Source organism: Cladosporium halotolerans (genome assembly GCF_011745625.1).
Source record: "Cladosporium halotolerans strain TM138-S3 chromosome Unknown Sca10, whole genome shotgun sequence".
Classification (NCBI taxonomy): domain Eukaryota; kingdom Fungi; phylum Ascomycota; class Dothideomycetes; order Cladosporiales; family Cladosporiaceae; genus Cladosporium; species Cladosporium halotolerans.
The window spans coordinates 264,187-287,268 of record NW_027191461.1 but is presented as its reverse complement, the minus strand read 5'-3'; the positions used below and the strand labels follow the sequence as shown (position 1 = coordinate 287,268).

Sequence of the window (23,082 nt, the reverse complement as noted above, 5' to 3'; positions counted from 1 at the left end):
TTCGGAGTTCCAATAGACTCTGGTCGGTCCAAATTGAATCGTAACAGAATCCGCCGCGGCGCCGCTGTGGGTCTACGATCTGACTGCTCCCCCCGGTAGACAGGTTGTAAAGCTGAGGTGTCACGGTGGTGTGCAGCACGTGGCCGACTCCTCCCGAGCCTCCTCAGTCCCGTTAAGGCAAATATAAGGGCCACGAACGATCGGCTCCAGCTAACGCACTCGACTCTTGCGGAGGCGGAGACGGTCGTGGAGCCGCTCGGCGCGTCTACAAAAATGTACCGAGACCGCGCAGGCGCAAGAATGTGGCCACCCGCCTGATCGCCGGCAGTATGCGTTCGTGAGTACCGAGTCCGCCGTGCAGGCCCACTCAAAGAGTGCTCGCACCTTCGTTGATTCGCTTCGGAGTCGGGCTCCGAGGGTGGGCACGCGGCACTGGCAATGCATCTAAGCGAGACCGCGCCTAGCGTCCGGACTGGCAGCAATAATGTGAGGGCATCGACGGTGGGGTCCATCGTTGAATGTAGGCCAACGTAAGGCGCACCTAGGGGCCAGGATTCAGATGCAACGGAGCCAGGTCCTCTCGTCGGAGTCAGGAGCGAACATGGAGTCGAGCCGCGTCTGCCCCTGCTGAATTGATAGCCGTGTAGACTAATACCAGTGATGAGGCGATCCGGCTCTGAGCCGGAAGGACGTGTGGGCCCGCAATCGGCTAGCTTTCCATGGCATAGTCACTACTCAAGGCCTCTTTGGCTTCAGGTGCTGTCAACAGCAGTCTACATGCAACACGGATAACTGTGTTACTGATTCTCGCGCAGCATCGTCCTTTCACCAAAATAAACCATGGATGAGTCGGACTTGGTCTCCATGGCTGACGTGGATGGTGATGCCGCCACAGACGAAGTTGTGTCGAATGGAGACCTTGCGAACAGGAGGAGGCGTCAGCAGGTGCGACAGGCCTGTCAGCAATGCCGTCGCAGGAAAATCAAGGTCCGCACTCCCTTTTTCCACTTGCAACCGGCCATCCTGACTTTCCGGCGTAGTGCGACGAGGTTCGGCCAGTGTGTAGGCCTTGTGTCAAGGCAAGGCTTGCCTGTGCTTACGAGCTTCCGCCTGGGCAGACTCGTGCCCAAGCTATGCTCGAGAGCCAGCAGCGACTCAGAGACGAGCTCAACTCTCACACTTCACTAATCCATTGCCTCCGCTCTGTTGATACAGACACATCGATTCAGATGCTTGATCGCCTGAGACGCGGGGATTATGACAGCGCGCTTCTAGGCATGGAGGCGCCCTCCAAAACAAGCACTTCGGGAGACAAAAGTTATCCCTGGGAAGAAGCCGCAGGGGAAATCCCACGCCATCGCAGTCAAGATTCAGAAATGCTTCCTCAGGTCGACGGTTTCCGGCCGGGGCTCCGCGAAGGCGGTCTCTACCCACTACCACAGTCAAGGAACGACAAACCTGGTTTCCATTACAATGCGGTCGCTTTACCTCCGCAACCCTATTCCCCCAACTTCGCGCCCCATCATGGCATGTCGAGTAATGCTCCCATGATGGATGGCGCGGGCATGCACGGATACGGCCAGAGAATGCAGACATACCAGCCACAAGACATGCAGTATCGAGTACACAACAATCCTGGCTATCAGCAAGATGACACGCCGCATCAATCGACACTGCCGTCAAATGATCCACACATTCCCTACACTGGACCTCGATGACCACCGTAAAATGGTCACGGGTCAATCACACAGGTTGGGCTCGAGCACCAGCCGTGTATTGAATTGAATATCTTTTCAGCTTGGAAACATGTTGGGATCCCAAGCCCTTGCTGCAAGATTGCAAATCGCTAAAAAGCCCAAAGTAGGTCGCACACCGCGACGAATGGTCATCACGAAAACGTGAAATGGCGAGTACACAAGCGCTCGGTAACGATGAGCTAGATGCGCAGTTCGACCAAAGCATTAATTAACTGGTTAAAGAAAAGGGGAGCACATATCAACAACATCGCCATTGAGCAGAGACGGGCTCTGGGAGCACGAAAGCACACTGCAGTGCCGACACCGCAAGCAGCGAGCTTGAGAAGGACCTTTTCACGAGCAGGACCGTCTGCACTCTGGCTCGGGCTTTTGGCCTTTCTAAGGTCACATCAACATCCTAATAAAGAAGATTTTTAAAGAGTCACGACGCGCCAAAGCTAATCCGTTGAGGACGAATCCTGGAGCTCTGCACCTGCTGCTTGAGCGACTCAATTTGAATACGCACCAAACTATATATCACACCGCATAGCCCCGAACACACGAGCAAATCTAACGATAGACCGACCGTATTCACCAGCAAAGCATTCCGAAAAGACCGTAGAGAAAAGAGGAGGACCGTGGACACCTCACATTTTCATGGAGTCTGCGCAAGAGAAGGTACACAATAGAGACGCATGGAGGACCACAAAGGCGATCGACTTGGGCGGCAGCACACATCGGACCGGAAATGCGGAAGTTTTTGGAGGTTGCAGGACATTTATTAGATGCTTAATCGCGCGTGCTCGGTCGCATCAGCGAACGTGGGTTGTTCGAATCCATGGGCCGAGCAAGCGCAGACAGGCAACGAGGCGGAGCTTTTTCCGGCCCAAATGTCCAAAAATGCATGGAAGTTGCAAAGTACACGGGATGCGGTGGTTGTGGGCGAAAGAAATACCGAACTCGCGTTCGCGAGCGCGGTAACGAGATGCCACAGCCTCACGGACTTTGGACCTTCCTCCTACCCGACACCTATAGCACATATGACCTGCAGCAATATCCATCACATACACACACGTACGCACACACTTATCACACGAGCAATGGTCTATCAGTAACTAAGATTCTCAATTGTTCTCGGCGGGCTCCACCACCACGCGGCGTGGACCATATCATCTCTGCATTGCTACTCCCAGTGTCTCTCACATTCTCTTGCGCAATTCCATTGTTGATGTGTAGGGCATGCTTCGATTGCCGCAAGCAGAATGACTTACCGATCCTTGTCCTTCTTACCGAAGAATCTATGCTTTTTCTTTTCCTTCTCGGGCTCCTTCGTCAGCTTGGCCGAGCTGTTCGCTTGCACAGGCTGCTGTGGTGCGCGACCACCTGCTCCACCCAGGTTCATGGCGCCCATCTGCTGCGTAGGAGGCGCGGCGTGTTGCCTCTGCTGTTGAGGTTGCGGTTGCTGCTGCACTGGCGGAGGCTTAGGCTGCTCGTCCGGCTCGAACAAATGGGCCGGCGCTTGCGGTTTGGGCTGCTCGGCGGGAATGCCAAGGCGACGCTTATCTGCACTGAGGTCGCCGACTTGGCGGACGAACAGTGATGGTGTGAGCATGTGCGAGGTGACGAGGAAGACCTCCTTGCCGGCTTTGCGGCCGGCATCGTAGCAGGCACGGCTTTCGGAGTAAGTTGCGCCGCCGGCCAAGAACACGATGCAACGCTGCCTGTTTTCCATGGAGACGTTGCTGCGGCCACGAGCCCAGGTCGGCTTCGCTGTTCGAAGTGAGGTAGCAGACGCCTGTCCCACGTCGTTGCCCATGTCAAGGGGTGGTTTCGTGTAAGGGAACAATTCAGAGGACAGTGTGTTTGCGGCGGCCGCTTCGAGCATTTCCTGCAGCACAGGTTCGTACCGAGAAAGCGCATATTCGTCTTGCGTCGTCACGGGCGGAGGTTTAGGCTGGAACATTGGCGAGAATCCTGGACGGGGATCTTTCAGTCCTCTTGATGTACGTGCGCCAAGCATTTCGAGATTGCGAACGATATTTTCGTCGGTAGGGGGTAATTGAGCGTGCGCGAGGAGCTTTTGAAGGTCCGCTGGCAATATGCCGTCACGGTGGAGGATATAGAGGATCAGCAGACGGAGACGATCAGGTGGCGTGATGCCTTCCTCATCAAGCATGCGAACCAGCTGGTCTGCAAGTCCCTTGGGTTTCTTATAATCCTCATCGAGACCTGTAGCGAGGATCTAGGCAGACATTAGCGTCTTACTTCTATTTCACTTTCCAGCTTTGGCGTCTTACCTGTTCGATTGATGCCACGTCCGGCAACTTGAACTTTTGGAAGCGATTCATACTCTCCTGTGCCATACTCAAATGTAGTGCATAGGCGGCTTTCATCTCTTGAAATTGCGGCATCCCCGCGAGCATGTCTTTGATTGCTCCGAGCGACGCAGGATTAGAGTCTCCTTGCTTGGTAAAGTTAGGGTTCTCGTCCATGAACTTTTGAAAGTCTCCCATCAACTTTTCGATTGTGTCCTTCATGTGACGATGACGGTTGTCAACCCAGATTTTATCACTCTCCTTGATCTCCATGTCTTTCTCTTGGGCGCCAGGTCCGGAGTCGACAGCGGTCCTGAACATAACCTTGTCCCCGTCTTTGATCGGCAACAGGTCGTGTGCCATTGCTTGGTAAGTGAACTCGTGCAGAAAAGGGGCGAACAGGTCCATCGTCCGATCAGTGATGAATAGCATTCCCCTGGGTCTCGACGTCGATGGTGGGAAATCTTCGTGAAACTTTGCGTACAGGTCGAGCTCATCCTGGACAAATCTGGCGAGATGGGAGCAAAGGATGCTTGCTTCGTGGTTTGGCGACCGAGGCCTATAGTAGCGGATTGTTGGATATTCACCGAGTGCCACACAAACGCCGACAATCTGCTGCGAGTCAGAAACGATCACCCGCTATGGAAAGTGATATGTACCTTCTGTGCCACGTCTTCAAGATGTTGCTTGACGAGATTGTTGCAAGCAGGATGAAACAGGGCAAAGAAGCTCCAGGGGTCTCTGAAAGTGACCAGATGAGATTCCCGAGGGAAGAACTCGACATTCAAGACCTTGAACAGAGCTATTTGTTCGCGTGCAATGGGCGTTTTGTCGATTCGGTCCCGAAGTGAAGGCTCCAATACTGTTCCCGTTTATCAACTTCGACGCCCTTGACGTTGCAATGCGACATGCTCTTACGTGAGGTCCAAACCAGGAATGTTCTCCGGTACTTCCTTTTTTGCAGATCGGCCATCACACAGTCGACAATATGCGCCTGCGGTGTGAGGATATACACGACGTCAACATCGCGCTGACTTGGCCGACGGTGCTCAATCTGCTCAATGTCTGGAATCAGTCAGGCTGTTGCGCTTATGCCCGACCAGGAGTATCATGCTTGGATTCTGCAGACGCACTTGTGACGTTCTCGTTCAATATGGCATCCTCTTCTATTACGTTGTCGATCAGACGGCGGGATGCACTGTCGAGTACCAGCACTTTCCACTGCGAAACATCGTCAGAAAGGCTTGGGGCGGCACGACTGTGGTGATACGAACGTCGCCTTGCGTAACATGGCGTATGGTACTCAAGATGACTAGGAGTTGTCAGCGGCTGTCTGGCTACGGGCTTGCAATGAGCTCACTCTCTCGCTGGGCTTCTATTATGGAGACCATGGCGGCTGGAGCGGTCGAGGGAGAACCTAGGCGGTGGGGGCAGTGTGAGCGGGAAGATACTCGCTCGCACGATTGGAGTAGCGAACAAGCATAGCACGGTATCTGTTCGACCGCACGTGACAGAAAACCAACGCGCAGGCGGCAGCCTTGTCCCAAGTCAAAGACCGTGCTAAGGTATGGGGAGCTATGTTGATGTGCCGGGCCTGGCGCACGGCGCCGCCATGTCATAGAGGGGCACCGGCGACCGCTCGCTCGGGGAAAGAGTGGGCGGCCTGAGGCATCAGTTCGCAGGCCTTCGCAATCTAGTACCTGCGCATCATTCACCCCGAAACTTTATTCCCAGCGACGACTCGCTTCCCATACACCTTACTACTTGCTGGACCATCACCGGCGCGGCCCAGCGTCTCATACATCAGATCGGTGGCATGCTCTCGCTTGCTCGCAACGATGCAGCAAGCAGATGCATCCACTGCGCGATCCGCTCGCAGCGGTTAAACCTGCAACAAATTCGACTTAGAACGGCCTCCTCTAGTTCAAGCCGACGGTCAAAGCGAGACTCTGATTCTATCGACTCCCGATTTGCTGGCGGTCAGCGAGTCAGTGGAGCTTCCCTTAAAGACAAGCGCATGCGAAAGGCGTTCAATCCACGAGGCAACGGCAAAGTCAAGGGCGACTATACGGAAATTCTCAAAGCGCGATTGAAAGCCCTGGAACCCGAATTGAGAGATTCCCCTATTGTCGAGCACTACACAAAAGAGCAGCGTGAGGATGGACGCAAGGTCAAAGGTTTCAATGCTCTCTGGCAATCATTTCTGAAGGACTTGGATAGTAAGCCCGCGGCGAAGCCTTTCTTTGGCGCCGACAACCCTGCTGAAAAGGAGCCTGCGCAGGTCGCGGCTGACCTCAAGCAGACATGGGTCAAGAGCGGTCAACGTGGTTTAGATGCCAGGATCAAGTACGCATTCTACGCACAAGTCACGGGAGAACGATTCACGGAGAGCGACGTCAAGAACCAGAGAGGACTCGCAGATCTGCGATATCCAACGGAATGGTTCCCGGCTACAAGAACGATGCACAGAACAGTTCATCTGCACGTCGGACCGACGAATTCGGGAAAGACTTATCATGCGCTGCAACGCCTTGAGCAGGCAGAAGCAGGAGTCTACGCGGGACCTTTGAGGCTTCTCGCCCACGAAGTCTACACTCGGATGAAGGCGAAGGGCAAGAACTGCGCGCTGGTCACTGGTGAGGAACGGCGATTGCCTGATGTAGATGGCGAGCAACAATCATTCCTGACGAGCTGCACTGTCGAGATGGTGCCGTTGAATACTCCTCTTGATATTGCTGTCATCGACGAAATCCAGATGATTGGGAACGCCGAGAGGGGTTGGGCATGGACACAAGCACTGCTGGGCGTACGGGCCAAAGAGGTCCATCTTTGCGGCGAGGATCGTACTGTTCCCCTTATCAAAGAGTTGTGCGCGTCCATTGGTGACAAGCTCGAGATTCACCGCTACAAGCGCCTCTCTCCATTGAAGATCGCAGACGAGTCGCTCAATGGGAAGATGGGAGATCTACGGAAAGGCGACTGCGTTGTCAGCTTCTCCGTCATGGGCATTCATGCTCTAAGAAGGCAAATTGAACGCGCTACTGGCCGTAAAGTTGCCACGGTCTACGGCAGCCTACCGCCTGAGACTCGAGCGCAGCAGGCGAGGCTCTTCAACGACCCCGACAACGATTATGACTTCTTGGTTGCCAGTGACGCTGTCGGCATGGGCCTCAACCTAGCAATCAAGCGCATCATTTTCGAGTCCAGCAGCAAGTTCGACGGCGCAGCACGCCGTGCGCTCCCGATCGCAGACATCAAACAGATTGCGGGTCGTGCAGGGCGCTACCGCACTGCCGCGCAAGCCACCGAACAAACCGCGGCCTCTCAATCTCTATCGGCTGCCAAGGGCGAGGATCCTAGCAAAGTCGAAGTTCCGGACAATGTGGGTTTGGTCACCACCCTCGAGAAGTTCGATTTCCCTGTCGTGCGTGCCGCAATGGCAACCGAGCCTGAGCCAATACGCACTGCCGGCATTTTCCCTCCATCATCGGTCTTGGAGCGCTTTAGCTCGTACTTCCCACCCGCCACGCCTTTCTCGTACATCATGACGCGACTCCACGAGTTGAGTCTTATGCACAAGCGCTTCCACCTTTGTGGCCTGAAAGATCAAATTTGGGTTGCAGACCTAATCGAGCCGGTACAAGGCCTTACGATTTCCGATCGCAACATGATTTGCGCGGCGCCCGCAGGTCAAGGCGATGCTGATTTATGGAAAGATCTCATGCCCGCATACGCTCGTGTTATTGCCGAGCAGACTGGCGGCAGTCTAGTTGACATTCCACAGCTACCTTTGGAAGTGTTGGACGCTGATGTCGAACCGAGCAGGGAGTATTTACGCGAACTCGAGAGATTACACAAAGGCATCGTGACATATCTGTGGCTCAGCTACAGATTTGCTGGTCTCTTCACCACCCGTGCCCTGGCTTTCCATGTCAAGACTATGGTCGAGGAGAAGATCGAGCAAGTGCTTGGTCAGTTTTCTTTCACTGAGGCGCAGCGCCGCAAGATTGCTGCGAAGAGAGAAAAGGACCTTCTCAAAGACATGGAAAACATCAAGCTCGGTGCAAATGGCTCACCGACCGTAGATGCGAATACTGGAGAAGACTTGCGGGTGGCCTCTGAAGAGTCGGATGATCTTGCTGAGAACGGGGATGAAGAGTATTATGGATCTCGGGACTTCAATGAACCGGACCGTGATCCACTTTTCGAGCAGACTACGCTGACGTCTGGCGGAGACCGCTTCAGCGGCGAGGATGAATTCGGCTTTGGCGAGCCGGATCAATTGGATGCCGAGATCGAAGCCGAACAGGAGTTAGAGCCTCAAAAGCAAGAGGCTGCTTCCTCTTCTTTCGCCAACTGGCGCGCTCGTCAAACAAAAGGCGAAAGCCAGGGCTCTGTTGAGCCTGAGGATTTGTCTCTTGGAACCGCGCACGAGGAAGGAGAAAAAGCCGGTCAAAGCGCCGTGCACGGCAACACGTTAGAGCAGCTCGGCGAATCGGAGCCTACAGTCGCGGATGCTGAGCCAGCCATCCCCATTGCTGAGAAAACCTCGAGATCCTCGAAGGCGACAAGCCCAGAGCAGGACCCTCTTGACCTGGGCACGTACTCTATACTTGACGTCGACCTGCCCGACGGCCAGAGGCCCGCTTCAACTCAAGAGGTGTCCCCTGACACTACTGCACGGGACGAGGGCGCTCAGGACCGTCAGTGCAAGGATTGAGCAATCGCACTCTCCCATCAGCTTCGGGCCCATTTCGCACCGTCTGCCCGCCGGCACCTCTTCTCGCTTTCCAGCCAGCTTAACGTTTTTCGAACGCCAGTTTACTGTACGATAGTAGCCCGGTGGTGACTGTATCGATATACCAACATGTAGGAAATGTACCAACAACGAACATATAGTCCAATGCTGTCCACATCGAACGCAAGCCGTCACTTGATCTCATTAATACATTTAGTCTTCGCGGAGTACCACGGATGTCTTGAAGGATGATCAATTGAACCCTCGCTTTATTCGCTATTGAATCGAAATTGTACAATTGGAAAACGCAAATATGCACACAGGACGACATCGTGTCGTCAAGTCTAATCGGGTCTAGATCTAGAAGTTCATCATATCTGCAATATCAATGTTAGTCAACTCTTCTCAAGACAATGATCTGACCAAATTCAGAAAAGAAAATCTCACCTCTGCCGAATAGCGTCCTCTTGCCCCAATCCATAGCCAGCAGAACTCTGGTCCTGAGACTCACGCTCTGCGCAAAGTACACGCCGCGCCACAAGTACACGGCGAGCAGGCCTCCGCCGAAGTTCAAGCCGTTGAAGTCGAAGATCGCAGCGTTGCCGATGTATGCCAGGGAGCCCATGTGTGTGTACTCGAAAGCCTTGTAGACGGAAGCGTCGATGTCGCCATCCGAGATGTCGTTCATGGCCAGGCCAGGAGCTGCTTGGGCGAGCTTGTTCAGTTTGCGCCCCATGTAGACGCCCTGCTGGTTGGCACGCTGTGCGGTGGCGGGTAGGGAAGTCAGCTTGCTATCGATTTGCTTGAGAAGCTCCGACAATTCGCCAAAGTCAAGGGTACCGCTCTTGTCCTTGTCGTAGGCTTCGAAAAGCTTGTCGAGGCGGCGCAGGTGATCGGCAGCTTGAGGGAATCGGGAGCGGACACGCTTTGCGACGTGTCTCCAGTCAGAATAGGTGATTTGCATGGTCTGGGGATCCTTGCCCTTCTCCCACGCGAGGGTACGGAGGAAGGTGATGATGTGGTCAGAAACATTGTTTTGGACGGTAGAGCAGTCTCCGATGGCGTAGACATCGCCAAGCGGAGCACCAGTAAGGCGGAGGTGGGTGTCTGTCTCGAGGGCGTGCTTGTTGGTCTGGTGATCGCCGAGCTTATCGGCAATGCGCTTGGAGAACTCAGTCTGGGACACACCGGTAGACCAAAGGCAGAAGCCCATGGGGAGCTCTTTGGTGACGGTGTTGCCATCGGCATCCTTCTGGGTAAACACGATGCGGTCCGGCAAAACTTCCTTGACACGAGAGTTGGTCTGGACGTCGACGTTGTCGTGGGCAAAGCGTGCTTCGGCGAAACGGCTGAGTGCTTCATCGTAGGTGTTCAAGATGTGGCCGCGGGACTGAATAACATGCACGGAGATTTCGTTGCGAAGCATGCGAGGGTAGTGTCTGCACAAGTCTTCGTTGAGCATGTCGTACAGCTCAGCCGCAAATTCAACTCCAGTAGGTCCGCCACCAGAAACGACGAATGAAAGCAGTCTTCTCCTTTCAGCGTCCGTGGTCGTGGGCAAGCATGCTAGTTCGAGATTGTGGATGACAGCGTTTCTGATCTTGCGCGCGTCGCCAATTCCTTTGAGGAAATGGCAGTTCTCGAGACCTTTTACACCGTGCGGGTTCGTAGTCGCGCCAACGCCAATGACTAGCTTGTCGTAAGGCAGGTAGAAGTGTTCCTTTTCGCCGTTAGCACCAGTCGAAGAGATCTCGACCAGCTTTTCGCTGAAGTCAACATCCTCTGCAGATGCTTTGATGAAGTGTCCGTTGATTCTTTGTACGATGCGTCGCACTGGCTCTACCAATGAGCGCAGTTCAAGTGTTCCCACAGTAGCCGAAGGAAGCATAGGCGTGAAGAGGAAGTGGTTTTCGGGGCTGACGACTGTCACATGGTATTCTCCAGCGTATAGGTACTTGAGGAGCGCAACGCTGCCCCAACCTGTTCCCAGAATAACTAGCTTCGGCTTGTGCTTCTGCTCTTTCATGGCAGGCGTATCGTCATCATCGATGTAGTACTCGGCGATTGGCAGATTCTTGGGCCCGCCGCGACGAGGGTTCAAAGCGTATTCGGAGACCGAAATGTCGAAAGCTTCGGGCTCGCTCTCATAGGTGTAGGCGTCGTAGATGAAGAATCCAATGACAAGTGTGCCGCTCATGACAATGAAGAAGCCCAATGATGCCAATGCCTTGTATGCATATCTTACTACCCTCGATCTTTCCGGGAGCTGCTTAGGCAGCTCAGAGGCATGTCGGACCTGCACCAGGCGGGTGCCGGGCGTTTGGAGGCTGCGTCGCAATGCAGTCGGGAAGGTCTTGGGAAGAGCATTGCTCAGTGGTCGCGATTGGATTGACGGACGAGACTGCTGGAAGACATTGCGCGCAGGTTTCGCGGCCTGCCTGAATTGTGAAGCCAGGTTGGCGCGCGTCTGGCCAGCAATGGCCCGCGGCAGTGGGAGCATCTTCGCGGCCCAATCAGTGCATTGGATGCTGGTTCAAAGGAAAGAGCAAATCCGTAAATAAAGAACGTGCCAGCAGAAGTCTCTCCGTCGAGATGGCGTGTTGGTGCGGGAGGTTCGGATGGGATATCAGATGGTTTGATGGTGCTTCGAGCTAGAGCCAACGCGCCGACGTCACCACCTGCCATGCGTGCAGCACGTTGGCTCGCCGATCTCGCAAGGATGCGACGAGGAAGCAAAGCTACCTTATTAAACACAAGCTTGTTTTCTTCTTTGAACCGGCCCGACAGTTCCTTTTGCTCTGGCCGTTATCCGGCAGCCTCATACTATCTATGCATGTGTCTTATCTGCTTGGAATGCCCGAAGCACAGCCGTCGAGGGTGTATGCTTCGACTTGTGAACCGCGTGGTGTTCCGCCCACTCCCGCCTGTCTCTTTTCGCTAGCTTCTTCGTGTACCGAAGGCGTAGCCGACAGGCTAGAATTATTTATGGCTTATGTACCCTAGAAATTCCACATGTCCTCGAAGTTCTAGAACACGCAGCGTAACGATGTCTCGACACTGAAAATCGAGCTTCCTGAGGGCTATGGTTCGGGAGCGTGACTTCAAATAAATGCAGATTTGTTGCTTTCCTCAATAATGTACTAATGTTACACAGCATACTCCTCTCAAGCCCTTTTGGTTGACATGAACATGTGTTGATGTGAGTTAGTGATATATCATGACTACGCCGCCAAGTTTCCGGAAAGCCCCAGCGCATCTCCATGACAGACCCATCAGTTAGTCACGGTGCTACCCCAGGCATTCCGGCCTCAAAACTCGCGGAATCTGAGGCCAAAGTCACAAGAAGCCTGATGAAACTCCCTGCGGAGGGTCAGATAATCCTCCTTGCGTTAATCTTCGTTGGGCTGCAGCGTGTCAGAGGAGCTTGGGATCCACAATTCCGGCGATGAGGCCGTGTCAAACCGCTCCGCGAAGAGCTCAGGGAACTTTTCGACGTGGACGAAATGGATATCAACGGTAGCGGGAAACTGCATCCATGCCTATAAACGTAGTCTGTAAACTCAGTGAGAATACCAGAATCGACGGTCTTGTTGAGAGCTTCTATTTTTACACTCAGACAGCCGTAGAAAAGACACCAATTATGATGTGACATTTCCAGTCTCAACCCGATGGGGCTAGCTTCATCATAGCTTCTCGTGCGACAAAGACGAGCTATTGGTGTCATGTTCCCACCGATATACCTCTTCATCATAGCCTCCAAAGTTTTGAACCAGGTAGATCAGCGAGTTGCGTACGAAATTCAATGTTGATTAATGGCAAGACCAATAATTATACGATGATGAGTTCTAATACTGGAACGTACAATGAGGATGTTCGGCTTTGATTTCCAGGCTCATAAGTCTACCTGCTCTTAACGGAGAGCCGTAGGAAAGGACGAGGAACTGACGCGGCCAGACTTGGTGAAGATACTTGTATAGCCTCACCGCCTTTCAAATGGGAGTTCAGCTGCATCTCCTCTTCGTTTGACCGCCTGGAAGCTGCAGACTACGATACCATCACAAGCTCCATCAAGGGGTCTGCTTTCGGGGACCTTCATCCCAGAGCAGTGCTTTACGTTTGCGTCTGGACGTGTGGTGGTACAGTGTTCGGTAGCTCGCTGCGGGGGTCAGTAGAACGTAGACACAGTATGCTTAGTAGATGAACCCAATGTTTGGTCGGGCAATGGCAGGACCGTCTCAAAGCCCAGAGTCCGCATCCCCCAAAATTCACACCTCACATTCGGTCGCGTCGGATTCATGTTGTCATATCTCAGCAACCATGAGTCGCATACATCCCTCGATATGTCCTAACGCTTCGTCTAGGTCCATTCGACATTTCTGACCAAAAATTCCTATTTATTGGGCCATACTGGGCCCGCAAAAGGCAAAAAACGATCAGCATGGGACTCGAACCCACAACCTTCCGCTCTATCCTCAAATGGCCTCCAGAGGCCTTGATAGGAGGCGGACGCTCTACCATTGAGCCAACCGACCGAATTGATCGTTGATCGGATGAGTTTGTATCGTTTGCAAACATTATAGAGCTTGACACATTATGAGACGAATGCAGAAGAAAATCGTCCCCAGACTTCGATCTGCGGGGAGAACTCGCGCTATCAACTGTGAGTCTACTAAAGCCGACTCTTCTCTCCACGTACATGTTATTTTTCTCTCCGATGAAGTGGCCTAATTTGATGTTAGATGGCCATGTTTATTTTTGCCCTCTAGTCACCCTTGTCCGCTTCGAGCTATAGAGTGATGAGACGAGGATCCCGTAGGCCCCCCATCTTTCTGGCATTCTGATGAACGTCTTTATTCGCTGGTTACGGCCGGTCATGCCATTGAGTGCATCAAATGAGAGTTGCTCTGCTATCATGCCATTGAGTGCATCAAATGAGAGTTGCTCTACTATATTGACCGTTTTGAGGCGCTGAGATGCTGGTGGTCATGAACATCTTGCTGTTGGTATGCGTTCTCCTCATGCCTTCGCGATGCTAAAGGCAAAGTTGATACAGTGTTTGAAGGCGCGCCCGTAAAGCGCCTGATAATGGAACCATTGTAAACAGGACCCATTCTAGGCCATTGGTTTGACCAAAAAAAAAAAAAGCATTTTTGTGCATTACCATCAGCAAGCTTCATCGATACGGATACCCCAACCCTAACCCCATCAACCCTTACTTTTCACCGGCGCCTTTGTCCCATCAGGACATCACGCTCTCTCGCCACATGTACCATGTCCATTATTGTTTATAGTGATTGATGATGTCTAGGTACATATTAAAGTACCTATGCTATTTCATATCAAGCACGGATCCGCTATTGTAGATGGGCTGGAGGAGAATCCTGATCAATACTAGAATCAGGTAACGCCAATCATTTTGCTCACTGCAAACGCGGTAACAAATATGTTTTGACAACAGCCTAAGCATAGACCGGACCTCAAATCGAGGTCAGCGCTGTGAGATTCAAATAAAAAAAAGGATATTGCCGATAAAAATACAACCATACTCAATGCCGGTGCCATAGCCCAACCCAAGGGCAACCGCTGTCGTGCGATCTATGTATGCGGGACGATTTTCTCCTTTGCAGCCCAGCACACTATCGAAAGAAGGGATGGATACATGAACCAACTCATTCTGTCAGTCTTCTCGAAGAACCGCCATCCCCATGCCGTCCTTCTCGCCCAAATTCCCAATCTCCAATCCGTCCACGCTCCCTACCCAACAATTGCCAGGCCTGCTCCCCTTCGCATCGTATACAGCCACGCTGCAATTGCGATCACCGCCCCAGAAGTTCAACGACGCGCAGACTTCGACGCAGTCATCGAAGCTGTATACGAAAACCTCGGAGAGCGTCGATGCGTCTGGTAGAATGCTGAGGGGCGATTCGACGTCGCAGTACTTCGTAAAATTGAGACCGGCCGTGGCAGGCACGGAGCCGTCACGGCCGTCGGCAAAGGCAGAAGTGTATTCGGTGTTGTTCGCGTCCGGACATGAACTCAATGGGGTGTATGTAGGTACAGGCGCGGAGTATACTGATGGAGACGCTGAGAGAGTTTGAGAGGGCGGAGAGCTGCGAAAGACATTTCAGCCTGGTATCACACAGCGATAAAGATTAGACTGCAGTCTCACCTTGCCTCAGTAGAGTTGCCATCCTCCCCGTTGGCTGGCCAGACGTTCTTTTCCGCGTGATTCTCGCGCATACTCCTACCACCGACAGCGCCACCAACCGCAGCACCAACAAGAATGCATACGATCACCGCAGCGACGATGAAGAATGTGCGAACCTTCATGCCGAAGATGATGCGGGGTGGTCGATTCCTGTTGTACGGGACTTTACTGGCCGGGATTGGATCGAAAGGCCTTGAGTGTATCACCGGATACTTGTCCGACGAGGAGGAGTATTTCGTGTCATCGTACTCGAGGCCATGTGCGGGCGCTACTTCAGGTGCATTGTGATATTGATAGAGTGTTGACATCCGTTGGGGGTCGTGCTACAGCATTGAGTATAAGTATATCGAAGGCTGGATTGAGGGGAAGATTCCGTTCAAATCGTCTAAACAAGTCGCTCCAGAATACACAATGACGACGCCGTGGTTAGCATATAGGGCTAGCATACCTGTGTTTGCTCCATGGCGAAGATGTTTAATCGCCAGTGTGTCCACCACTGCACCTAGAGAAAGACTCTCGATTTGTCCCTTCGTCCTGACTCAACGAGTGGCGAGGGTTGACGGTTTCTCGACAGATAACGGCTGAACCTTGATTGACCTACGGTAAGAGAGAATGAGGGCCCTCCAAGGTCAAATGTAAAAGACAGTGAAAGCCACTCGCCTAACCAAGGCGGTAGTGGCGCTCAAATCAGCCAGAACACGGCAGCAGGCGGGATAACAAACTAAAAGAATAGACAGACTGATCCGAGAAGGACAGAAGACTCGAGGACTTCCAACAGCCCAGATCCATGGCGCCTACTACTGCAACATACAAGGCCAGGCGTCCCTCAAGACTTCACCAACGCATCGCAAATACCCTGCCGTCGGCTCCCCGGTGCCACCGGCGGCGCCTGCAAACGCATCTCTGACAGCAGCCCGCATGTCAATCTCGCGATGTGCGACGCCAATCGTCGCTCGATTGGCCTCGTCGACCAGGTACGTCGAGTCCAAGACGTCGGCAGGCGCCGGCGAGGCGAAAAGCGGTAGGGTGTGCTCGCTTGATCCCTGCGGTCGAGCTGTGCTCGCTCCACCTCCACGCTGGATGTGCGTCTGGGCCCGCGGCACCGGCAGCCCGCCTGCCCCAAACGGCGGCCGTGCCCCTGGCGCTAGGCCGCAAAGCGCGAGTGCCTTAGAGTGACGGCTGCGCTGGGCGATCGCCTTTGGCCTGCTGCATCCTCAATGTTTCGCCACCACTCCACCCAGCTGAGCGACTGGCTGCGTCGCGTCCTGCAAATCTGCCTCGCTTCTGGGATGCTCCTGGTCAGCAACGTGGTCGGGCTTCGCGTGGCGCTCAGCTTCCGGGTGCCGTCAATCTTCTTGTTCGCGAGCCGAGGTCAGCACATTGTTGTTGCTGCATCCATCCATTGTTCGGAATAGTTAGATCTCGTGAGACACATGCCGTGCCGCGAGCCGCCCGTGGCTCGTCAGATGGGAGCCCGGTGCAGACGTTCCGACCTCGTACAGTAAGCGACGTGCGGAGACATGTCGGGCTGTCTTCATGGTCATCAGCTTCTGCATCGGCAATTCTGACATGCAGAACCTATCGGAACTCATTAGCGCTTACGAAGGCAGTCAGCCGGTTTATATCCGTCTGGTCGGAACGCTGCTGGCAGATTGACAGGTGCGACTGTGCCACGTCACTCGACGCGTCGACATTGTTGGTACAAAGGATGCCGACGACAATTGGCGACACACTAAGCAGTTGCACAGAACGTCCAATCCGAGAGTTGTCAAGACGTCGCAGCACGTGTATTGGCGGATTTTGTCCATCATGCGGTACCTTCGACGCCGCTTATGGGCTGATCAATAAATTAATCATCGTTAGATCAGCGGCCCAATCCCTTATCTGAGGTAGCAATTGATCGGATCGAAGATATCTCTAAAAGAGTTTCATTCTGGTAACTCGACTAAAAGACAAGCTACACTTTGGTTGGCAGTCTAAGTGACACCAGTTGATAGTCATCTCTACAACATGCCGAACTGTCGAAGAATCCGCTCTCTGTCTCTCCGTCTTGGCTCCAAGAACAACCCCAAGCCTCCATCGCTGGTCGCTTTGACTTTGACGCCGAGCTGCACATCAAAGCTCTGGCTCAGACCCATTGTCCGGATGCTGAACCCCCATTGGCAGTCATTCACAATAATAGACGGCAGGCCTCTTATCCCTTCAACATGCCACGGCTCCTCGTCTAGCTCGGACAAGGCTGCTAAGTCCTCGCGCGCTGCGGGAAGATCTTCCTCAGACAATTTCGCGAGCAGTAAGTTGTCCGTATAGACCAGCGCACATGGCTCCACGGGTCTGGCTGTGTAAATGTAGTGTCTGATGAGGGTAATGTCGCCCAAAGTGGCGCGGTGGCGATCGATGAAGCCGCTGAGAGGCGCCACTCCGTACATCGTCACGCCGATCATTCTCAGCTCTACCAGCGAAGGAAGCTGGATCTGCTGGAGGTGAGAGTCAATGGGTCTTGCTTCACCTTGGGCAACAGCGACGCTAAATGCCGTGACACGGTAGAGGAGATCCCGAGTGACCGCGACGCGACTGAGATAGCGCCTGACGTCCGGCATCATGGCCTTGTCGTTCCAAATCCTTGGTCCGACGCGACGGACAAGTTCATAACACGAGGTGTCGGCCAGGCGCTTGCAAGCACGACGCAGTGATCCCAGATCCCGTCCCGGCAAGATTTTGTTGATCTCAAAGACTATGTCGAACGGAAGGGACTGCAAGTTGGCCAGCGACGACGTCTCCGTTAAGTAAGTTGGGTTTCCCCCAGCCATGAGGTAGCAGGTCCAGGACCGGCAGCGACAGTGTCACTCTGATATTTTGTATTGCTGCGCTCCAGTCGCTTATGATTCCAGCCGTCGTGCTTGAGCTTTCTGAGAGCTTTCCTCAGCTCTTTCGAGTGGAGAGGGCCACGATCTTGAAGGATCACCGTCCTCTCGTGCAGGGTGTACTGTGGCTTAGTGCTGAGATATTCCTCACTAGGTGTACTGCCTTCATAAAACCAAAGTAACGGTTGCCAATTGAGGTTACCGAAGACGCTAATTGCTGTCTGGTTGGCAATGTTGGTGTAGTGGCTGTGAATGTCGGTGGTTATTCACTTTTGGATGGGGCTGGAGCGTTTGGTTTGAATGTCTGCTGGGGAACACAGGTGACCGCCATGGCGGACACATATTATGTGTTTTTGCCACGGCCAGTACTAATTCGTATGAGGACACATGAGGACATGTTGAGGACATATTGAGGCATATCAGAAAACTTAGAACTGGTCGGCTGTTTTGCGTCACAGACCAATGGTAGCGATCCGAACGTGAGGACACATGAGAAACACAAAGTTGCACATACCTAGCGAAACACCGGTAGCTACCTTTCAGCTTCTACAGATGACCACTGGAGTCCTCCATGGGCTGCCGTCCTCGTAGACGAAGAAATTATGAGACTGTTGAAGTCCAGCATTTTCGATATCGGCGCCATCGCAGCCAGTGCTGGTTGATCGTCCGCGCTGCCCAAGAGCAAATCCACTCGACGTCCCATAGCATGGACGCGTAAGAAGAGCAGGTGAGGTCTCTAATTTCATGTTGTGCAGAATTGTTACTTTCCCATGTTGAAGAGATCGACATTCGACGGTGCCGTTCGTCCGGCCTCCGAGCCAAACCCGGGGCCCCACACGCGACCAAGCACCTCGCTACGATGTCGCTCAAGGCTTGACCATCGTCATCGAATCCCATTGCCATCATTTTCTATTGCCTTCATCGTGTATTTTCCACGGCGTAAGGGTATCATTGCATTTACATTTCCTGTATATATATTGCTTGCAGGCCTGTCATCTGCATAAGACAGGGACAAGCCAATTCTAGGATCCGTGGCGATAGCCGAATATCGGAGGAAATTGAAACGCGAAGCGTTCGTCTCGTTCAACAAGAGTCGAACTCGATTGAAGATTTCAAACCGCCAAAATGGCTTCCAACAGCAAAGATCATGATCTCAACTGCCTCACCATAAACGAGCTCGAGGCGATCGCTCACGACAAGATGGACAAGCAGACACGCGACTACTACAACGAGGGCGCCGACTCCGGCAGCACTCTGCGCGAAAATATCTCCGCCTTCAGTAAATACCGAATCCGCCCGCGTGTCTTGCGCGATGTTTCCGGCGTCGACACGAGTGTCAACATCTTCGGTCACAAAAACAGCATCCCCATGGGTGTGGCGCCAACCGCAATGCAATGCCTCGCACACTCCGACGGCGAAACTGGCACCGCACACGCTTGCCGCGACATGAACGTTGCCATGGGCCTGTCCTCGTTCGCCACCAAGTCGCTCGAGGAAGTCGCGGAAGCCAGCAGGCCGAATCCCAACGTCCTCCAGCTCTACCTGTTCGAGGACCGCGAGCACAGCTTGAAACTCATCAACCGAGCGAAGAAAGCCGGCTTCAAAGCCGTCTTCCTCACAGTTGACACGCCATTCCTCGGCCGCCGCAACCTCGAGCTTCGGAACCAATTCAAGCTCCCGCCGCACTTCCAAGTTGCCAATTTCTCTCAGCAGGAGGAAGCCGCGCTGCAAGACGAGGCCGTTGACGGCGAAAGCAAAACGTCCAGCCGCAACCTGGACCCGCCCAACCCCGGCCACTACGAAAACGGCAAGTGGGTGTCGCCATCGGGTCGCGTGACTTTCCACTCGCACGCCGCGAACCCGACACTGAACTGGGAGCGTGACATTGCGTGGCTAAAGGAGGCTTGCAAGCCTGAGATGGAAGTGTGGGTAAAGGGAATCGCGACCGGGGAGGATGCGATTCTGGCAGTACACCACGGCGTGGATGGCGTGGTAGTTTCGAACCACGGTGGAAGGCAGCTGAACGGCGCGCTGGCTACGCTTGATGCTCTGCCTGAAGTCGTGGAGGCGGTGCAAGGCAAGATACCTGTGCACGTGGACGGTGGTATCAGGCACGGAACGGACGTGTTCAAGGCGCTGGCTCTGGGTGCCGACTTTTGCTGGGTCGGCAGGCCTGCGCTTTGGGGTTTGGCTTACAAGGGAGAGGAGGGTGTGAAATTGATGTTGAAGATCCTTAGCGATGAGATCAGGCTGTGTATGGGTCTAGCTGGAGTTGTCAATGTCAAGGAAATCTCGAAGGAGTACCTGGCGAAAATCGACAAGAGCGGGTTTGTAGCGAAGTTGTAAGATGGAGCGGTGTTAATGAACAGATCTGTTCCTGTCAATTCATGTACTTCTTATCCTGTATATAATGGTATTCATGGCTGTCGTGATCTCATGTGACGAATGACTTTTTGGGCTTCTTCGGTTCAGCCTGGCTTTGGCCTCCACGCGGTCTTCCTCGCTTCTTGCCCGTGTTGGTCGATACTGGACTATGGACCCTGGCGGGTAGTGACGGCTCCGCTGTGTTTACGATTTCTTTGATCGTTTGTTTGGAAAGACAGCCGTCGATGTGTTCGTTGAACGAACGCTCGTCGGCTGCTTGAGGATGGCTGCAAATGGGACAAAACCACTGCTCAAGGGGAGGCTTCTTCGCTCGCTCTTCTTCCTCAGCTTTGGCACGTTCCTCCTCCAACAGAAGCCTCCAAGCGAAACCGTTATCGTGCTTACGAGTTTCGAATGCCTTCCTTTCTTCATCGTCTACGGGCTCCTGCCTTTGTGCATTCCCGCCTTCTTGCTGCTGCGACAATCGTTCCAACTCATCCATTTGTTCCTGATGTTCCTGGCGTGCAGCACTTTCGAATTCCTCGTCCGGCCACTTCTGCCAGCCATCCTCGTCCACTTCGACTTTCGGAGTTTTGGACCCTTCGGAGCCTTCGCGAGACCCTTGCGCCGGTTGCCTTGCACGGCCAAAGAAGTCCAGGTCGCCTTTCTTGGTTGACACCAGGTGTGTGCATCGCAAGCCCATGAGTCGGAGTTTCAAGTTCGGAATCTCCTTCTCCACCTTCTCAAACATCTGCAGTCCAAAATGATACAAATCGTCCGCTTTGTTTACAGCTTTGGGAGGCTGAAACTGGCGGGTGTAGACTTCGTATGAGTGAAGCTTAATTTTCAGGACCAGAGTCCTACCTTTAAATTGTGTCCTCTCCAGGTCTTTCTCGAGTTCCTCTGCTATCCACCTCAGCTTCTCCCGTAACTCCTTAGGATCAGACATGTCGTGAAAAGTGCTCTCAGTCCCAACACTTTTCCGCTCAAACTCCTCGGCTGGTCGCACATCGGTGCGTCCTAAGCCAAGGTAGACACTCATCAGAAACTCGAAAGCCTTTTCACCAAAGAGCCCTCTGAGATACTGCCGCTGGCCATAGATATCGCCGCAGGTCTTGACGCCTATGGCGTCTAGCTCGCGCTCGAACACGCGTCCGATCCCATTCACCTTCCGAGTCGGCAAGTCGCGCATGAAAGCCAGGATGCTCGCGCGATCAGATGGAAGGCGATACTGTCCGTTCGGCTTATTCTTGTTGCTGCAGATCTTCGCTAGCTTGGCGTTCGCGGCAATACCGGCGGAGACGGTGATTTGGCTTGCTTCGACGACTTGGGCTCTAAGTTGACTGACAGCTTCCTCAGGCTCCATGCCGTGCTCCTTGCAATACTCGGTGATATTCAGATACGCCTCATCTAGACTTGCAGCCTGAAATCGAGGGTCGTATATTTCAAGAACAGCTCTGATTTGCTTGGCTTTGGCAGTGTACTTGTCGAAGTTGAGAGGAACATGGATCAATCCAGGGCACAGCTGATCCGCAATGAAACCGGCCATGCCACTTCTGCATCCGAACTTGCGCGCATGGTAGTTACAGGTGGTAAGGACACCCTTTCCGACAGCAAATGGAACGTCTTTCAGCTCCGGACGGTCAAGTTCCTCCACTGCTGCATAGAACGCATCGCAGTCGACATGGACCAGCACTTGGCTCAAGTCGCGACCCAGCTCCAGCTCTGCGATGTGTTCATCTGCTCTTCTCAAATCCTTCTTCAGGCCTCCTTGCGCCTCAATGCGCTCAAGTTCGCGTTTCTTGGTCAGAATGCGGTCGATTTTGACAGTGAGAGTCTTGTCCTTGTTCTCCTCGTTGTTGAAGTACCTGCTTCCCTTCGATGCGTTGTAGATAATATCGGATACTTTCTTCTGGTCAACGCCATCTTGACCGGACTTCGTCAGGGACGGTCCAAGAAGGTGATACTTCAGGGAATGGTGTTGGCTGGCGTCGGGAACGGCTGCCTCATCAGCAGCTTCTTCTCTCGCAGCCTGCGCTTCGGCCGCGAGGTCTTCGTTGTGACGCGGCATGGTATAGAGGTGGCCATGTCTTCACGCTAGCCTCGCATGCTGAGCGTCAAATGTCAACAATTTGCTTCGCGTTAACGCTGGTGCTTCAAGACTTGGATGACGCCGCAGCCGAGAAGCGCGAACGCGTGCACGTGTTCCCGTGACCCTGCACTTTCTTCCATCGGCAGGCGTCGAGTGGAGCGCTAGCGGCACCGCAGCGGATCGCCACGCTGCCGGACAGGCGCAGCCCTGCATAAACACTGCGACATCATCGCCCGGCGTTAGAGCCTCTCCGGGGCTTCTGGATTGACAGAGCGTCAACACCACCTCCACACCACAATCTCTGCTCCGTACCCCTGCGAGCCGTACACCCGTTATACCGCCCCGGCAAGCCGCGATCACCTATAGCCTGGCGCTGTTCTGGTCCCCAAAATAGAGTTGCCAGGGTCATCTTCAGGCTTCACACCCGACCGCCCCCTCGAAATCCTCCCCTCTGGCTCGCACTCGACCAAAGCTCCAAACAATCCGAATCTCGTACTGGACCGCAGTCGATCCCTATGTATCCATTACGGTAGCCTTTTCGGCCAGGAATGTCATCAGATCGCAATGTCCAGGGGCGACCGCCGCCGCCTCTCAAACCAACGCTCGCCTCTGCGAGAAACCCTCGAACAACGCCACTCGCCCCGCGGCTCGCTGCCAATGCAACACCTTCAACGGCCTCAAAGCGTGCGCCTACAGCCAGGTCGGAAACATCCGCGCCTGCACCGCGTGTTCGTCCACTGCAGGTTAGAGTCGCAGACGCTTCCG

At 53.8% G+C, this 23,082-nt stretch overlaps 8 protein-coding genes across 8 annotated transcripts; 3 read left to right on the top strand and 5 right to left on the bottom strand.

Annotated features, from left to right (window-relative positions):
• The first annotated feature begins 778 nt into the window (after nt 1-778).
• Nucleotides 779-2,950, top strand: WHR41_03820 (uncharacterized protein). The gene is made up of 2 exons (XM_069372426.1): nt 779-987; nt 1,041-2,950. Exons 1-2 carry the CDS (start codon nt 841-843, stop codon nt 1,716-1,718), a joined length of 825 nt encoding a protein of 274 aa, XP_069230589.1. The 5' UTR covers nt 779-840; the 3' UTR covers nt 1,719-2,950.
• Nucleotides 2,841-5,612, bottom strand: WHR41_03819 (uncharacterized protein). Its single transcript, XM_069372425.1, has 7 exons — nt 5,412-5,612; nt 5,326-5,363; nt 5,185-5,272; nt 4,970-5,116; nt 4,711-4,913; nt 4,034-4,663; nt 2,841-3,978 (listed from the first exon to the last, which is right to left on the bottom strand). Exons 1-7 carry the CDS (start codon nt 5,440-5,442, stop codon nt 3,004-3,006), a joined length of 2,112 nt encoding a protein of 703 aa, XP_069230445.1. The 5' UTR covers nt 5,443-5,612; the 3' UTR covers nt 2,841-3,003.
• Nucleotides 5,613-6,068: 456 nt separating this feature from the next.
• On the top strand, nt 6,069-8,771 carry WHR41_03818 (uncharacterized protein; the record flags this gene model as incomplete). The annotated part of the gene is made up of 1 exon (XM_069372424.1): nt 6,069-8,771. The coding sequence occupies one exon, from the start codon at nt 6,069-6,071 to the stop codon at nt 8,769-8,771; it is 2,703 nt and encodes a 900-aa protein (XP_069230444.1).
• Nucleotides 8,772-9,026: 255 nt separating this feature from the next.
• On the bottom strand, nt 9,027-11,404 carry WHR41_03817 (uncharacterized protein). Its single transcript, XM_069372423.1, has 2 exons — nt 9,237-11,404; nt 9,027-9,166 (listed from the first exon to the last, which is right to left on the bottom strand). Exons 1-2 carry the CDS (start codon nt 11,287-11,289, stop codon nt 9,150-9,152), a joined length of 2,070 nt encoding a protein of 689 aa, XP_069230449.1. The 5' UTR covers nt 11,290-11,404; the 3' UTR covers nt 9,027-9,149.
• A 3,062-nt stretch (nt 11,405-14,466) lies between these two features.
• On the bottom strand, nt 14,467-16,031 carry WHR41_03816 (uncharacterized protein; the record flags this gene model as incomplete). Its single annotated transcript, XM_069372422.1, has 3 exons — nt 15,446-16,031; nt 14,959-15,320; nt 14,467-14,899 (listed from the first exon to the last, which is right to left on the bottom strand). The coding sequence occupies exons 1-3, from the start codon at nt 15,458-15,460 to the stop codon at nt 14,467-14,469; spliced, it is 810 nt and encodes a 269-aa protein (XP_069230448.1). The 5' UTR covers nt 15,461-16,031.
• A 969-nt stretch (nt 16,032-17,000) lies between these two features.
• Nucleotides 17,001-17,441, bottom strand: WHR41_03815 (uncharacterized protein; the record flags this gene model as incomplete). Its single annotated transcript, XM_069372421.1, has 1 exon — nt 17,001-17,441. The coding sequence occupies one exon, from the start codon at nt 17,439-17,441 to the stop codon at nt 17,001-17,003; it is 441 nt and encodes a 146-aa protein (XP_069230447.1).
• Nucleotides 17,442-18,986: 1,545 nt separating this feature from the next.
• Nucleotides 18,987-20,207, top strand: WHR41_03814 (uncharacterized protein; the record flags this gene model as incomplete). Its single annotated transcript, XM_069372420.1, has 1 exon — nt 18,987-20,207. One exon carries the CDS (start codon nt 18,987-18,989, stop codon nt 20,205-20,207), a length of 1,221 nt encoding a protein of 406 aa, XP_069230446.1.
• Nucleotides 20,208-20,295: 88 nt separating this feature from the next.
• WHR41_03813 (uncharacterized protein) lies at nt 20,296-22,296 on the bottom strand (the record flags this gene model as incomplete). Its single annotated transcript, XM_069372419.1, has 1 exon — nt 20,296-22,296. The coding sequence occupies one exon, from the start codon at nt 22,294-22,296 to the stop codon at nt 20,296-20,298; it is 2,001 nt and encodes a 666-aa protein (XP_069230452.1).
• Between the last annotated feature and the right edge of the window lie 786 nt (nt 22,297-23,082).

What these genes read in the sequence shown, in the direction of transcription:
- WHR41_03820 (XM_069372426.1), top strand. Translation starts at nt 841, where the DNA reads ATGGATGAGTCGGACTTGGTCTCCATGGCTGACGTGGATGGTGATGCC. An exon ending in GCCGTCGCAGGAAAATCAAG is followed by an intron (nt 988 to 1,040) that starts GTCCGCACTCCC and finishes TTTCCGGCGTAG; the next exon opens with TGCGACGAGGTTCGGCCAGT.
- WHR41_03819 (XM_069372425.1), bottom strand. Translation starts at nt 5,442, where the DNA reads ATGGTCTCCATAATAGAAGCCCAGCGAGAGA. An exon ending in AATAGAAGCCCAGCGAGAGA is followed by an intron (nt 5,364 to 5,411) that starts GTGAGCTCATTG and finishes GACAACTCCTAG; the next exon opens with TCATCTTGAGTACCATACGC. An exon ending in ATTCCTGGTTTGGACCTCAC is followed by an intron (nt 4,914 to 4,969) that starts GTAAGAGCATGT and finishes AAACGGGAACAG; the next exon opens with TATTGGAGCCTTCACTTCGG.
- WHR41_03817 (XM_069372423.1), bottom strand. Translation starts at nt 11,289, where the DNA reads ATGCTCCCACTGCCGCGGGCCATTGCTGGCCAGACGCGCGCCAACCTG.